Source organism: Narcine bancroftii, chromosome 7 (genome assembly GCF_036971445.1).
Source record: "Narcine bancroftii isolate sNarBan1 chromosome 7, sNarBan1.hap1, whole genome shotgun sequence".
Taxonomy (NCBI): domain Eukaryota; kingdom Metazoa; phylum Chordata; class Chondrichthyes; order Torpediniformes; family Narcinidae; genus Narcine; species Narcine bancroftii.
The window spans coordinates 215,970,846-215,987,288 of record NC_091475.1 but is presented as its reverse complement, the minus strand read 5'-3'; the positions used below and the strand labels follow the sequence as shown (position 1 = coordinate 215,987,288).

The 16,443-nt window shown below is 43.6% G+C and overlaps 1 protein-coding gene across 5 annotated transcripts in view; it reads right to left on the bottom strand.

Moving 5' to 3' along the window:
- Window positions 1-267: 267 nt before the first annotated feature.
- Window positions 268-16,443, bottom strand: part of LOC138739718 (vitamin D3 receptor-like) — a 334,532-nt gene continuing 318,356 nt past the window's right edge. For all 5 annotated transcript variants that reach the window (XM_069892319.1, XM_069892320.1, XM_069892321.1 and 2 more), the window contains one exon: window positions 268-13,276. In XM_069892319.1, coding sequence (XP_069748420.1) covers window positions 13,014-13,276 — 263 coding nt within the window. In that variant the 3' untranslated portion in view covers window positions 268-13,013. The remainder of the gene's footprint in view (window positions 13,277-16,443) is intronic.

Here is a 16,443-nt window from a genome sequence, read left to right as displayed (position 1 = left end):
CGACTGAGTTCACCCAGCATTTCTGTGTGTTTTTACTCCAATCTTATCTTTCTCACCTATTTGCCCTGGTCCCAATTCCCTGCCAACCTGATGGCTCATTCCCTCTCCAAAAACTCCCCAGACCTGGCTTTGGTTCAATGCATAATGGAAGGTTATGCAGCAAAATCTCCAAAAACGCACCCCACAGCCAATCAGATTTTGAACAATAATCACTGTTGCTACATAGACAAATGCAGCAATGAAGTTCAATTAAAAAAAACAATAGAATCAAGTCGTCAATATTATTTATCATTCATCCCATGCTTGCTCGGTAGGATGAAATAGCGTTTCTTCAGGACTATGGAGAATATTTACATAGATAAGTTAGGAAAGCAGTTAACACATTAAAATATTAAAGCATGAAGACATGCACATGGAAAGTCCACAGCGCACTACGCTCATCTGTACTTGGAATTCAGGAGCCTGATTTCTTGGGGGTAAAAGCTGTTGCCCAATCTGGGCATAAGGGCCAAAATGCTACGGTACCTCCTACCAGGAGGCAGAAGGGAGAACAGTTTACATGAGGGTTGTGTGGACCCCTTCACAATGTTTATTGCCTTTCTCCTGCATTGAGTGTTGTCGACGTTCGTCATGGTGGGAAGAGAACCCCCAATGATCTTTCCCACTGACTTCACTCTCCTCTGCAGGGTCTTGTGGTCCAAGGAGGTGCAGCTTCCAAACCAGACGGTGATGCAGTTACACAGGATACTCTCGATACATCCTCTGTAGAATGTAGTGAGGATGGAGGGTGGGAGATAGACTTTCCCCAGGCTTCGCAGGAAGTAAAGGCGTTGCTGGGCTTTCTGGGACCAGGTGAGATTCGCCACCAAATGCACTCCAAGGAACCTGATACTCTTGACGATCTCAATGGTTGAGCCGTCAATGATCAGTGGAGTGAGGTCTCCCCGGGCCCTCCTGAAGTCAACAACCATCTCTTTGCTTTATTAACGTTCAGATACAGGTTGTTGTCTCTGCGCCATCCGTTAGTGACTGCACCTAATCTCCGTAAGCTGACTCCTCATTGTTATTGATCAGGCCCCCCCCCACAGATATGTCATCAGTGAATTTGATGATGCAGTTCGAGCCATGTTTGGCTGTACAGTCATGAGTCAGAAGGAACACCAGGGGAGGAATCCAGCGCACAGCCCTGGGGGGCCCCCGTGCTCAGTGTGATGGACTTGCAAGTGCTGTTACTGATCCAGACTGACTGAAGTCTCCCCGTCAGGAATTCGAGAATCCAATTGTAGAGGGAGGTGTTTAGACCCAACAGGCTCAACTTCCTCATCAGGGACAGAGGTGTGGTTGTGTTGAATGTGGAACTGAATTCAATAAACAGCATTCGAACATATGAGTCTTTATTTTCCAGGTGGGTGTGGCCTAGCTATAAGGGAAATAGATGGCTAATATGGGTTGGCAATATTAGTTGAAAGATAATATTTGGCCAGAACACAGAGAGCAAGCACCCTGCTTTTTTTTTTGCAGGTGCCACAGAGTATTTTAGATTTAGTTCAACTGGTTGAAGGATTAGTTCTAGTGTGGCATGTTTACAACGCTGTTACAGCACCAGCGATCAGGACCAGGGTTCGATTCCCATGGTATCTGTAAGGAGTTTGTACGTTCTCCTCATGTCTGCATGGGTTTCCCCCGGGGGCTCCGGTTTCCTCCCTTCCTTCAAAATGTATGGGGGGGGGGGGGCGGGTTGCAGGTCAATTGGATGTAATTGACAGATCGGGCATGTAGGCTGAAAGGGCATGTCCGAATTTTAAAAAAATTAAAACTAATAGACTGGTTTGGTCTGTGGCAGAGCATGGAATGAATAAAAAGATCAGAGGATGTGCAGACCAAATGCTGTTCTGAAACTTTCCCTTCCAAAGCACAAGGCAGTGACTGCAGTTAAATTTAGTGATCATTCAAAGTACAGTATGCTTCCCCATATCCAAAGAGCTCGGACAGTAATTGGTTATTGGGTTTTTTAGTAAACAGAACAAAGCCTAAAAAACAAAAAGAACCCACAAACAGCACAGTAAAGGTCGAAAGATCAAGGTAAAGGTTCCATTATTGTTACATAACAGGACATTTAGAATGTAACATGCATCAAATTCTTTAGCCTTCTCTGCTGTAAGGCAGACTGAGAGTTGCCACTGTCCAGCGCCCCTAGCATCAGCCATCGCCATCCCCGACACTTCCCCACCACTGCCAGTCCCGCCTATGGTCCCCGCTCCTGCCTGGGAGCCCAAGGTCCCTGCTCCTGCCTGAGAGCCCGAGGTACCTGCTCCTGCCCGGGAGCCCGAGGTCCCCATTCCTGCCTGAGAGCCCGAGGTCCCCACTCCAGCCCGGGAGCCCGAGGTCCCTGCTCCTGCCCGGGAGCCCGAGGTACCTGCTCCTGCCTGAGAGGCTGATGTCCCCACTCCTGCCTGAGAGGCTGATGTCCCCACTCCTGCCTGAGAGGCTGCTCTCCTTGATACTGGGAGAGCAGAGAACCAAGTACAGCAGAGGGTAAAGAAGAAATGGAAAGAAGGACGGGAGTTACCTGAAATGAGGACAATCGACATTCTAAATTCTCCTAATTTTTCCCCATGCGCTGCCCGACCTGCGAACTTCCTCCAGTCACTCACTGATGGCTCGAGATTCCAGCTTGTTTCTCTGAGCTGACATCCAGCCGCTCAGCGTCTGTCTTCCTGGCTTGTTCTGAGGTCTGTTGCATCTGAGCCCCATATGGGCAAGTCGGGTGATACATTTTTTTCAACTTATGATGTGTCGGCGCCACAGAAAAGTTTGGTTAATGGAACATTTTGGTTAATGGAATTTCAGATATGGGGAAATGTACTGTATTCACATGGATCACTGCATGTTCAACATTACACCAGTATGAACAGCTGCTGGAATTCAGGTAATAGCACAAAACCAAAATGTTTCTTGAACTGGCACCTAGCTTTCTGCCATGATAGATGGAAGACACACAAAGCAATCCATCCTATTCTTAGTTAGAGGTTAGTTACAGGTTCATTCTGCTTATTTCTTGAAGAAGGGCTCAGGCTTGAAACATCGACAATATATCTTTGTATCCTATGGATGCTGAAAAGACCGGCTGAGTTCATCCAGCATTTTGGTGTGTTTTTACTACAATTACAGTGTCTGCAGACTTTCGTGTTTCACTTAGTTACAGATCTTTCCACATCAGATGTTAAATATAGCAAATATGCTCACATTGGTATGTGTAAGATACAGAGGAACTTTGGACTTTGTGAGTATTCACATAGACAAAATTATATTCTAGTTTTGGGTTACGAGAGACATTTTTTCATTCATGTGGCATGGGAGATAATTTTAGATAGAAGGAAACTTGGAAAAAAGTGAGCAAAAGGCAAATAAAGTGAATTAAATATTGTTCACTTGGAAAATTATTCCTTGAGTGATGCTGGAGACATTGTTCCAAATTTTGGAAAAGATAATCCAAGAAACAAGTAATAATAAGTGGGTGCATTGGAAAAGATTCTGCAGTTTTATATATCACAAGATACTTCGAACCAAGGAATGCCTTTCAACTCTTTTCAAACCATTCTTGAAAATAGACTCAAATTATCCCCGACAAAAATTGCAACTGTTTTCGAATTTTAGCCTTCCACAATCCTGGGAAATCTCTTCACCACATTAAATACACAATCTGAAATTTACCATTTATTAAGTTGAATGCATTTCCTGTTGTTCTACCCTCTCAATTTGATTTTAATAGGGAACTACAGTTGATGCAATACTATTCATCTGCAACCTAATTTTATTATGCATTCACAGAATATGCTTTCCCAAAAACTCATTGAGCTGGGACTTTTCTCTTTGGAGCGTAGAAGGATGAGGGGAGACTTGATAGAGGTTGACCAGATTATGAGGCATAAATAGGGTGGACGGCCAGCACCCGTTTCCCAGGGCAGGATCAGTAAATACCAGAGGACACATGTACAAAGTGAAGGGAGGTAAGTTCAGGGGAAACATCGGGGTAATTTTTTTTACACAGCGAGTTGTGGGGGTCTGGAATGCTTTGCCAGGGATGGTGGTGGAGGCTGGAACATTAGGGCATTTTAGAGATCCTTAGACAGAGACAAGGATAGAAGAAAAATTGAGGGTTACGGGTAGGGAAGGTTTAGGTTTTTTTAAAGGTATATATGGATTATCATCAGGGGCCAAAGGGCCTGTACTATTCTGTAATGTTCTATGAACTCAGAAACAGAGCCACTAATACTCTTGGAATCGAGGATAAAATTAATTGTTCTGATATCATTAATCTTATTTTTCCAATAATAACAGGCCTATGGAAAATATACGATTTTATTTTTAATAAGATAAAACTGTATATTTACAAATTTACTTTCCTTGTTTCTATTTGATAAGTTTACTTCTCCCAACCCAGACTGTCAGGTTCCAGATATGATGCACATTGGATGAAAAGGTAGTTGTGTATTCTCAGTAAAAATACGATGTTGGAGAAACTCAGCAGGTCAAAGCAGGTCCTTTATGTAGCAAAGATAAAAATGCATAACCGACATTTCGGGCTTGAGCCCTTCATCAAGGAAAAATGTCAGCAGGCATCCAATAAAAGGCTTCGCTGAGCACATTTTCTTGGTCCGTACCAGTGACAAGGACCTCCCAGTGGCCAACCATTTCAGTTCTGTGTCACAGTCCCACACTCACCTGTCTGTCCATGGCCACATGTACTGTCCCATCAAGACCACCGGTAAATTGGAGCAACATCACTCGATTTTCTGTCTGGGCACTCTCCAGCCAGATGGCATTAACGTCGACGTTTCTGGCTTCTGCTAACCTGCTCTCCTTTCCCCCTCCCTTCCTTTCCCCCTGTCAGCTCTCCACACCTTCCCTCTCCACCCAGCCACCCCTCCTCCCCATAAACCATAGAACTCTACTGCACAGAAAACAGGCCCTCTAGCCTGTGTCGACCACTATTTCGCTAGTCTCACTGACCTGCTCCCATTCCATGACCCTCCAGACCTCTTCCATCCATGTATTTATCCAATTTATTCTAAAACCTAAAGCCTACATTTACCACATCAGATGGCAGCTCATTCCACACTCCCACCAGTCTCTGAGTGAAAAAGTTCCCTCTAATGATCCCCTAAAACCTTTCCCCTTACGGACTAAAACTATGACCTCTCGTATTTATCTCCCCCAATCTAAGTGGGAAAAGCCTATTTGCATCCACTCTGTCTGTACCTCTCATAATCTCATAAACTTCTATCAAATCTCCCTCATTCTTCTTCACTCCAAAGAATAAAGCCCTAACCTGTTTAATCTTTCCCTGTAAGTCAACTCCTGAAGACCTGGCAACATCCTAGTAAATCTTCTCTGCACTCTTTTAATCTTACGATGTCCTTCCTGTAATTAGGTGACCAGAACTGTACACAATACTCTAAATTTGGCTTCATCAATGTCTTAAACAAATTCAGCATAACATCCCAACACCTATCCTCAATACTTGGATTTATAAAGGTTAAGATGCCAAAAGCTTTCTTTAAAACCCTGTCCACCTGCGACGCCACCTGCAAGGAAAATGTATAGAATTCCTCTGCACTCCTCAGTGGCCAACCATTTATTGTATATGTCCTGTCTTGGTTTGCCCTTCCAAAATGCATCACCTCACATTTTTCTGCATTAAACACCATCTGCCATTTATTGGCGCATTCTCCCAGTTGGTCCAGATCCCTCTGCAAGCTTTGAAAATCTTCATCGTTGTCCACAACGCCTCCTATCTTTGTGTCATCAGCAAATTTGCTGATCTAATTCACCACATTATCATCCAGATCATTGATGTAGAAAACAAACAACAATGTCTCAGGACCGATCCCTGAGGCCCAGCACTTGTCTCAGGCCTCCAGTCTGAGAAGAACCATCCACCACCACTCTCTGTCTTCTCCCACACAGCCAATTACAAATCCAGTTTCCAACCTCTCCATGAATACCCAGTGTCCTCCCATGAAGGACCTTGTCAAAGCCTTACTAAAGTCTATGAAGAAAACATCCACAGCCATTCCTTCACTTACCTTCTTGGTAACTTCCTGGAAAAACTCTACAAGATTCATTAAATTCATTAAACACGACTTACCACACTCAAAGCCATGCTGTCTGTCCTTACTCAGCCCATGACTGTCCAAATAACTAGAAATCCTGGCTCTCAAAACTCCTTCCAATAATTTACCTGCTACTGATGTCATGTTCACTGGCCTATAGTTACCCAGTTTATTTTTGGAGCCTTTTTTAAACAATGGGACAACATGAGCTACCCTCCAATCCTCTGGCACCTCACCCAATGCTAAGGATGTTTTGAATCTATCTGTCAGTGCCCCTGCAATTTATACACTTGTCTCCTTCAAAGTCCGACGGAAGATCCTATCCGGCCAGGGGACTTTATCTACCTTTATTCGCTGTAAGGCAGTAAGCACCTCCACTTCCTTAATCTTCATATGCTCTCTGTCATTTCTGTTTGTTTCCCTTCCTTTCTTATACACTCTGTCAATTTCCTGAATAAATACTGATGCAAAACAACTGTTTAAGATCCTCCCCATTACGTGAGGCTCCACACATAGACAACCACTCTGATCCTCTGGGGACCTATTTTGTCCCTTGCTATCCTTTTACTCTTAATAGACTTGTAGAAACCCTTCGGGGTTTTCACATTATTTGCCAGAGAAACCTCATGTTTTCTTTTTGAAGGTAATTTTTGAAGGTGTATTTTCTTGCCTTTTTCTTGCTTGCTGCTGGGCCTTCCCTCTCTTCTCCACCCATCACGTCCTGCCTTTCGACCACCCCTCTCCCCCTTTACCTTTTTAATTCAGGTGCCTGCCAGCATTTTTCCATATATTGACGAAGGGCTCACCGAAACATCGGTTCTGTATCTTTATCTTTGCTCTATAAAGGACACAGTTTGACCTGCTGAGTTTCTCCAGCACTGTGTTTTTACTTCAACCGCGGTGTCTGCAGATACTTATGTTTTACTTGTATATTCTCAGCCAGGCTCACATAGGTCTCCTTTGCATCTCGCACTGAAGTTTGGTTCACGAGGTAAATCCAACAGTGGGGTTCCAACTGTGGTGGAGGTTGATGTGGACATACAGCTCGGTAAGAGGTTCCTTTCGGCTCACGAGCCCATGCTGCTCAATTTACACCCAATTAACCTACAGCCCTATCAGTATCAGGATAATTGGAGATTGTGATGACTGCAGTCTTGGCCTTGAGGTGGGATCTTCAGTGAGAGTCGGGTGGGGCAGGGGCTGGATTGGTGTAATATAAAAATCAGGGGGGAATAATAGCTGGAATGATTAATCCAGTTCACAATAGGAGATGTGGGAAGAACTGTCATTTTGTGCCAGACTATTTGATTTTCATTAGATGGACAACACGGGAACAGGCCAAATATCCCAATTAACCTACAACCCCCATACCTTTTGAAGGTTGTGACCTGGTGAGAACGTACAAACTCCTTATAGAAAGCGTTGATTCAAACCTCCATTGCTGGTGCTGTATTGGCTTTGCTCTATCTGCTACGCGAACCACGCCACCCTCATCTCGTTGAAACATTTTGACTGTTAAAAGATATGGACAGAGTAGATGTAGAAAGGTGGGAGAGTCTTGGACAGTAGTTCTCAAACTTTCTCTTTCCACTCACATCCCACTTTCAGTAATCCCTCTGCCATCGGGGCTCTGTGATGAGTAAGGCATTGCTTAAGGTGGGATGTGAGTGGGAAGGGAAGGCTGAGAACCACTGCTCTAGACCCAATTGTTACTGAATATTTGGCGAGAAAAATTGTCATTGGCCCATTTCCTTTGGAGTTGTAAAACTGTGCACATAACGAGTCAATGAGGGACGATTAAAACAGGGGTTTTCAACCGTTTTCTTCCCACCCACATAAGCAATCCCTTACTAATCACAAAGCACCAATGGCAGATGGATTACTTAAAGTGGGATGTGAATGGAAAGAAAAAGGTTGAGAACCACTGGTCTAGGACAAGAGGGCACAACAGGATTGAAGGGCATCTGCTGAGAACAGAGATGTGGCGCCCAGGTCATTGGGTGTATTTAAGTCCGATTTTTTTGAATATTTTATTTTTGATTTTCCAAGACTCACACAAACAACAATAGAATCTTTCTTAACAATGATATATCACACTCATTCTCCCTCCGCCCACCCCTCTCCCTTCCCTTTCGTACCCTAATACCACAAGGAAAAGATGATGTAAGTTAAACAAACATAAAGAACCAAAAATCTATTGAGTTACCAACCCTTAAAGGAACCAAATACAAACTCAGAGTAACATAGAGTAAAATGAAAAAGACACAAAAGAAGAGATCATTGGCTGTGCCCCAACCCCTTCATTTATCTTGATCACTATTAGTACAGATTTGTACTTCTATTTGCAAGGGGTGTAACTATATCTGCAGGGATGTACTGACATGTTGCAGATAAGGCTGCCCAACCCAACAAAAGTGTGTTGCTTCTTCACTAGATTGTACGTGGTTTTCTCCAGGGGAATGCAACTCTGCATTTCCATATCCCGTCGTGTAATATTTATTTGGGAGTGACCACTATACATTTCCTAGCTACTGACAAGGCGACCGTCACAAGCTGAATTTGCTTTGTGGACAGTTTATAACTCACATCCAAAATGTTCTCCAGAAGGTACAAATCCACATCCTTTGGAAAATCCATTTTTGTAATTTTTTTTTCCCCCAGATTCTCCAAGAAGGATCTCACCTTTGTACACAGTCAGGTTGAATGAATAAGTGTTCCAATCTTCACACCACACCTAATGCACATTTCCAAAATTTCTGGTTTAGTTTTATTAATTTTTGTGGTGTAAGGTACAGTTGCAGGGAACGATATTGCCCCAACCTGTACCTGGCATTAATAACTGCTGTCACACAGATCTGACCAGCATCGCTCGTGGATTGTTGTGCCCAAGTCCGATTTCCACCTTTCCTTTGACCTGGCTTTGGACCCTCACTTTGGGATAGAAGATACATGAGATCGATAGTTTCTTGATTAGCCAGGGTATTAATGATTATGGGGAGAAGGCCGGGCAGGGGGGCTGAGTGGTTCAGCTCATGATTGAATGGTGAGGCTGATCAGCCTCTTTATGCTATGTGTACCTAGAATGCCCTTTTTGCACGCCTTCTCTGTCTCTCTCTGTAGTTCACCCGCCACATCCTGTCTAGTGTTTGGAGGCCTTTATACAACTCTCATTATTGAAATCACTCAATAAACCACCTTTGTTGAATTAAAAGAAGTTGGATGTTACTCCAAGGGGTGCATTTAGGGTACAGAGAGGACAAGCAAGGATCTAGAAATGGATTTGGATATCACATTGTGACACGTTGAAAAAAGAGAAGACTCAATGCAGAAATCTTGTCAGAGATGCAAGCCCTTCACTTAACAAGTGGCCTATCGTGGACACCCAACATCGCCTCATTTGACAGGCAGACACAGCAGCGACTGCATTTCCTGAGAAGACTGAAGTGGACAAGGCTTCCAGCCACTATTACGTCAACCTTCTACAGCAGCTCTATCAAGAGTTTCCTGGTCAGCTGCATCACAGTGCGGGACAGTTCCTGCAGAGAAATGGATTGGAGATCAATCCACAGGACCATAAGAGCAGCCGAGAGGATTACTGGAGTCTCCCTCCCCCCTATTGATGTGATCTACCAGAATTGTCTGAAGAGGGGGTGCAAAATCATTGAGGACCCCTTCCACCCCACACACAGCATCTTCGAGCAGCTCTTGTCAGGGAAGAGATCCAGGAGGATCAGAGCCAGCACCACGAGGCTGAGGAACAGCTTCTTCCCCCGGCCAGTGAGAATGCTGAACAACAAAAGGAATTGCTCACACTGACCCTCCGAGACTCTTTTTGTATAAATCAATATATATTTATTTACTTTTAGGGATATAATATGTGTCCTGCAGATGCATTGTTTGTCTGTGCGTTATGTCTGGTAATGTGCCTGCGTGTTTTGCACCGAGAACCAGAGAACGCTGTTTCATCAGGTTGTACTTGTACAATCAGATGACAGTAACCCTACCCTAACTTGATTTAACTTGAGATTCAGAGCGGGATATGCCAAATTGAATTACAGCAAATGATCCAGAAGTGGTTCAATGCATTGAATAATTGACTGCATTTCATTCCAGACGAAAACTATTTTCATTGTGTGACTGAATTCTAGTCAAATATCTTTTGTAGTAACAATACACTGAAATGCTGGAGGAATGCAACTGGTCTTTTTAGCGTCCATAGGAGACAAAGATATTTTGCCGAGGTTTTGGGCCTGAGCCCTTTTTCAAGGAATAAGCAGAATGAGCCAGAAGCAGGAAAACTCCAAAAGTTTCAGAATTCAGACAGTGCCGGCTGGGGGAGGAATCCAGACCAACAAAAGGGATACGATAAGGGACAAGGAAAGGATTTATCATGTCTGTGGGAAAGGACACAGGGAAGGGAGAGATAGAGCTGGGGGAAGGCGACAGGGGAAGAAATGCAAGGGGAGGAGCTAATGAAAGCCAGAGAAGTCGATGTTAATGCCATCTGGTTGAAGGGTGCCCAGTATTGTTCCTCTAATTTTCAGGTAGTCTCAGTCTGGCAGTGCATGAGACCATGGATGGGAGTCAGCAAAGGAATGAAACAGAGAAATGAAGTGGGTGGTTACTGGGAGATCCACACTATTGCGGCGGACAAAGCCAAGGTGCTCAACGAAGTGATCTCCCATTCTGTGCTCAGTCTCTCCGATGTCGAGGAGACTGTTGTAATGCAGCCACCAGAATTCATCAGAAAATGTGTTCCTTTAGAAATGAAGAAGCCAGTGTTCCCATCGGTCAGCTCGAATAGGTGTTGAATCACGTAAACACACTCTACCCATGGTATACTTCTGCATGAACGGTGTACAGTTCCATTGTATGTACCAGTAACTGCATTCACCCAAATAGAAATGATAATTTCTCCATTGGTGTATTAGAATCATTAATACAACTCAGATTTTTACCTCAATAATGCTTCAAAAATTGCTGACAAGTTGACAGGTACTGCTTGTAAAAACACAATGCTGGAGAAATTCAGCAGGTCAAATAGTATCCTTTATAGAGCAAAGATGAAGATATAGAACCGACGTTTTGGTCTTGAACCTTTCATTAAGGTAGAGAAGCGAGTCTGGGTGAGGACATGATCGTAGAGCTTGGAGCAGCAGGGATTACAGACGGGGAACAGTGGGAGAGAATCCCACAGAACTCCCTTCAGAGAGCAAAGGAGAACTTCAGGGTAGGCATCGGTCGAAGATTTCACAGAATCTTGCAGTAAACAGAAGTCAAACATGAAAGTCTGCAGGCACTACGGTTGAAGTAAGAACACAAGGCTGGAGAAACTCCTTTATGTAGCAAAGATAGATACATAACCGATGTTTTGGTCTTGAGCCCTTCGTCAAGTGTTGCTTGCTCATTTACCCAAGTAAATGCAATCTCTTGAAATCGTTCTTATGTTCTGTGCAATTTTCTATTTCATTTCAGATTCCCTTTTTCTATAATTAAGGCAGTAAGCATCATTTTGGAATTGATTTCTAAAGTAAAATTCAGAGCAAGTGAAGGATTTCAACATAAGCTGCAGCCAGTTCGAGAGAATGACTGGGAAAGATTGTTTTTTGCAAATTAGCAAGATTCAGATCACCACGGCACCTACTTATACAAGTTCAACTCCCCGAGTCTAGATTCAGTACAGTACTTGATAAATGCAAATGTACCACAACGGTCAAAACAGACACCTTTAAACATTTCTATTTCTATAAAACCTGAAGGGAATGCGGTTTCCTGAGCATGAAATGACATTACTTGCTTCCAGAGAATAAGTGCATAATGCCTGCTGTTGCACAGGAACTCTGGCTAATGGACAGGGTGGGATAAACAGTGAATTATACACAAACCTAGCTGTTTTGTATACATATAGAGCAAGTGCATATTGTGCAATATATAGACAATAAGGCCACAATCTCTCCGACAGGTCAGACTGGTGTCACTGCAGTATTTCCCCCTCATTCCAAAATTCCAGCAAGAGAGAATTATTTAAAATTTAAGAGGTTCTCCATTAATTGTAAAGTGGAGCCATGCGCATTCTCGTTTCCAATAGGTTTTAACTCACATCCTTTGCCTTTCACTACATAACTGGGGTGGCACAGTTAGCCCATCACTGGTACAGCACCAGTGATCGGACCAGGGTTGGAATTCGGCACTGTCTGTCAGGAATTTGTACTGGTCTGTTCTCCCTCATCTGCATGGGTTTCCTCCAAGCCCTCCAGTTCCCTCCTACCCTTCAAACCATACAGGGGCTTTAGGAACCAGGTGTAATTGGGCAGCAGGGATTAAATGGACGGAATCAGCTTCTACTGCACTGTAAATAAAATTTAACTTTGTTTAAAAATATTTCATCTTGCTCTTGTACCATTGCAAGTTAAAAAAAAAACAGATCTGTGAGGTGGGAAATCTAAATTTTTAAGAAATTTAGACATACAGCACGGTAACAGGCCACTTCAGCCCACGAGCCGCCCGATTACACCCAGTTGACCTACAAACGTTGGTACATTTCAAACGGTGGGAGGGAACTGCAGCCCGTGGGAAAAAAACCCAAACAGACAGGGGAAGAACAGAGAAACTCCTTATACACAGCGTGGGATTTGAACCCCAGACCTTATTGCGACATCAACCCCGCGCCCTGATCTTATGCTTCCTTGGTTTTACTCTGTATAGCACCTGTGGGGGCGGCAACTGCTGCAAATATAACCTCACGGCTTCTCTCTTTAAACCAGTGGACTAATAATTCAAAATTGCTTAATTATCACCACCTTTGATCACTGGAAATGCAATTTTCCAAGGAAATACTGTGAGTGTACACCGAGACTGCTACCCATGGGAACTTAACGCATCAGAAATAAAGGTGATTCACTTATCTTCGTCATTGCTAAAGACCTCTAGCAGAAGTGGTGTAAGTTGCATGGTGTGCACAGGGTTGAAGGACAGACATTTGTATTGTTTTGCGTGCTCTTCACTCAGACTCCGGAGATCGGCTAGTTTCTGGATCATCTTTGGGTACAGCAACCGGTTACTCGGGGCTGGGTGCTTGATGCGGATGTACGCCTGCAAAGTCTCAGATAACCTGTCCTGAATGTGCTCCACCTGAGTGTGGTCCTGTAATCCGGGACGATCTGAAAATGAAGACACAAATGACAGCTCATCAAACAGATGTGACAGTGGCATCAGCCCATGGAAGCTTTGGGTGTAACACTGAATCAGGACTTCATGAAATCAAGTCTTGTGTTTCAGCCTCCAGTCCATATTCTGCACATTGAATATGTGCACCGAGGTACCTACGCACAGGACAAGGAAAAGCTCCAGAGGGCCATTGACTCGCCCTGCGATATCATGGACTCCAGACCACACTGTCGAGGACATCTACATGAGGCAGCCTCTATCCTCAAAGACCCCCACCACCCAGGCTATGCTCTTTTTCACTCTGCTACCATCAGGAAAAAGGTACAGGTGCCTGAAGATGAGTCCTCAGCTCTGAACAGCGAAATGGACATGTTCCTGTTCGCCTATTATAGCAACTAGTCTACAGCGGATGCCATCTTACTGGCTCTACACAAAGCCCTGGAACACCTGGACAGTAAAGACTCATTCATCAGGATGCTCTTTATTGACTACAGTTCAGCATTTAACACCATCATCCCCTCAAAACTTAGCAGCAAACTCCAAGACCTGGGAGTTAACATCCCATGTGTAATTGAATCATGGATTTCCTCACCTCCAGATCACAATCAGTGAGGATTGGTAAGAACTTCTCCACAATCTCCATCAGTACTGGAGCAACACGGCTGTTCTTAGCCCCCTGCTCTACTCAGTTAACACCTATGACTGTGTCCCTGGGTACAACAATAACACCATCTACAAATTTGCTGATGATACCACAGGAGTGGGTTGGATAAAGGAAGGGGATGAGTCAGCGAACAGGATGGAGATTGAAAACTTGGCTGAATGGTGTCACCAACAACAACCTTGCACTCAATGTCACCAAAACTAAGGAGCTGATTGATGACTTCAGGAAGGGGAAGCCAGAGGTTTACAATCCACTGATCTTTGGGGGATCAGAGATGGAGAGGAGAGCAAATTTAGGTTCTTGGAAGTCACGATCTCGGAGGGTGTTTCCTGGATCAACAAACCCATAGCCTCGTGAAGAAAACACGTCAGTGCCTCTGAGTTTGCAGAGATTTGGTATGACATCAGAAACCCTGGAAAATTTCTACAGGTGCGTGGAGACAAGTCTGGTGACCTGCTGGATCACAATCTGGTATGGGAACCCGAGAGTAAAGCCCTCCAAAAGGTAGTGGACACAGCCCAGGACCTCACAGGCAAAACCCACCCCACTATTGAGAACATCTACAGGGAACACTGCCGTGGGAGGGCAGCAGCAATCATCAAGGACCCCACCACCCAGCGCACGCTCTGTTCTCACTGCTGCCATCAGGAAAGAGGTCTCGGGGCCACAAGACTCACACGACCAGGTTCAGGAACAGCTGCTCCCCCTCCACCATCAGACTCCTCAATGACAAACTCAATCAGGGACTCATTTACAGACTTTGACATGCACTTTATTGATTTTCTTTATTCAGTCTGTTTACATTAGTTATCTGTTAACTTCTTTATTTGTTTACATGTATACACTGTGTACATTATTTTTACATGACCAATAAATGGTAATTCTACCTCACCTGCAGGAAAGGGAAAGGAATCTCAGAATTGCATGTGATGTCATGTATGTACTTTGACAATAAATATGAATCTCAATCTGAAAGGTGCTGTAGTCACCAGTGGGAGGGTGGCCAGTTGAGAATTGTTCGGGGTAGCGATGCTCATGCAACCAGGACTGCTGCTCTCCCCATGAGAATGTATTGTAATTCTTTCATTCTTTTTTCCATTTATAAACAACTTTACTTGAGCAGTTTTACTTTGTGTTGGGCAAGAGTTTAACTAAAACCTGTAAAAATGCAGCAGGGCCATAATAAAAAAGTAAAAACTAAGATTCAGATTTCTTGTCAGATACATAGATCACATATAGCCCTGCGATCCCTTTTCCTGCTGGTGCAGCAAAATTACCACTTATTGGTCATGTAAAAAAAAACTGTACACAATATATATATATGAAAACAAATAAAGAAGTGTAAACAGATAACAAATGTAAACAGACTGAATAAAGAAAATCAATAAAGTGCATAAGTCAGACTCTGTAAATGAGCCCCTAAGTGAGTTGGTCGTTGAGGAGTCTGATGGTGGAGGGGGAGCAGCTGTTCCTGAACCTGATGGTGAGAGTCTTGTGGCCCCTACACCTCTTTCCTGATGGCAGCAGCGAGAACAGAGCGTGTGCTGGGCGGTGGGGATCCTTGATGATTGCTGCTGCTCTCCAACAGCAGTGTTCCCTGTGGATGTTCTCGATGGTGGGGAGGAATTTGCCTGCGATATCCTGGAATTTTGCCAGGCTTTACACACAGGGGTATTGGTGTCCCCAGACCAGACCGTGACACAGCCAGTCAGCACATATTCCACCAGAAACTTGCCAACTCCTGAGGAAGTGGAGATACTGATGTGTTTTCTTTATGACACCATTAGTTTGTTGAGTCCAAGAAAGATCCTGAGATAACACTGACAAGATGTTAAATTTGCTCATTCTCTCCACCTCTGATCCCCCAATAGTCACTGGATTGTACACCACTGGCTTCTTTTTTTTTCAAACTTTATTTAAAAATTTCAAGAAAAAACTTATACAAAGTTCATAATATAAAAATGAAAAACTACAACTACCCCACCCCCCAGCCCCACCCACCCTCAGCAAACCCTGCAAGGGAAGCATACAAAAAGCATCATAAAAGAAACACATACAACGATTTAAGATATTACTAAACCCATACATTTCAAATATGGAGAGCACATCTTAATAAAGAAATCATAATTGTCATGCAGATTATATGTTATTTTCTCCATATAAATACAAGATTGCAACTCATTATGTTACATTTACCTCAACCTCATCTTTCCATGAAATCGCCACATATTTATGTGCTACAGCCAATGCTAGACGAAAAAAAGCTGTCTGAAACTTTTCCAACCCCAAATCCATAACGAGGACAGTACAACCCAACAAAATTTTTTGGATCTAATAAAAATTTAATTGTAAACAATTTATGAAAAAAATTCCCTAATTTTTTTTGCTAAAATGGTTGAACCTTATCACAAAGCCAAACTGAGTGTAAAAATGTTGCTACACATAATCCACACCTAAAACACACTTCTGAATGACTAAATCCATATTTTTTCAATT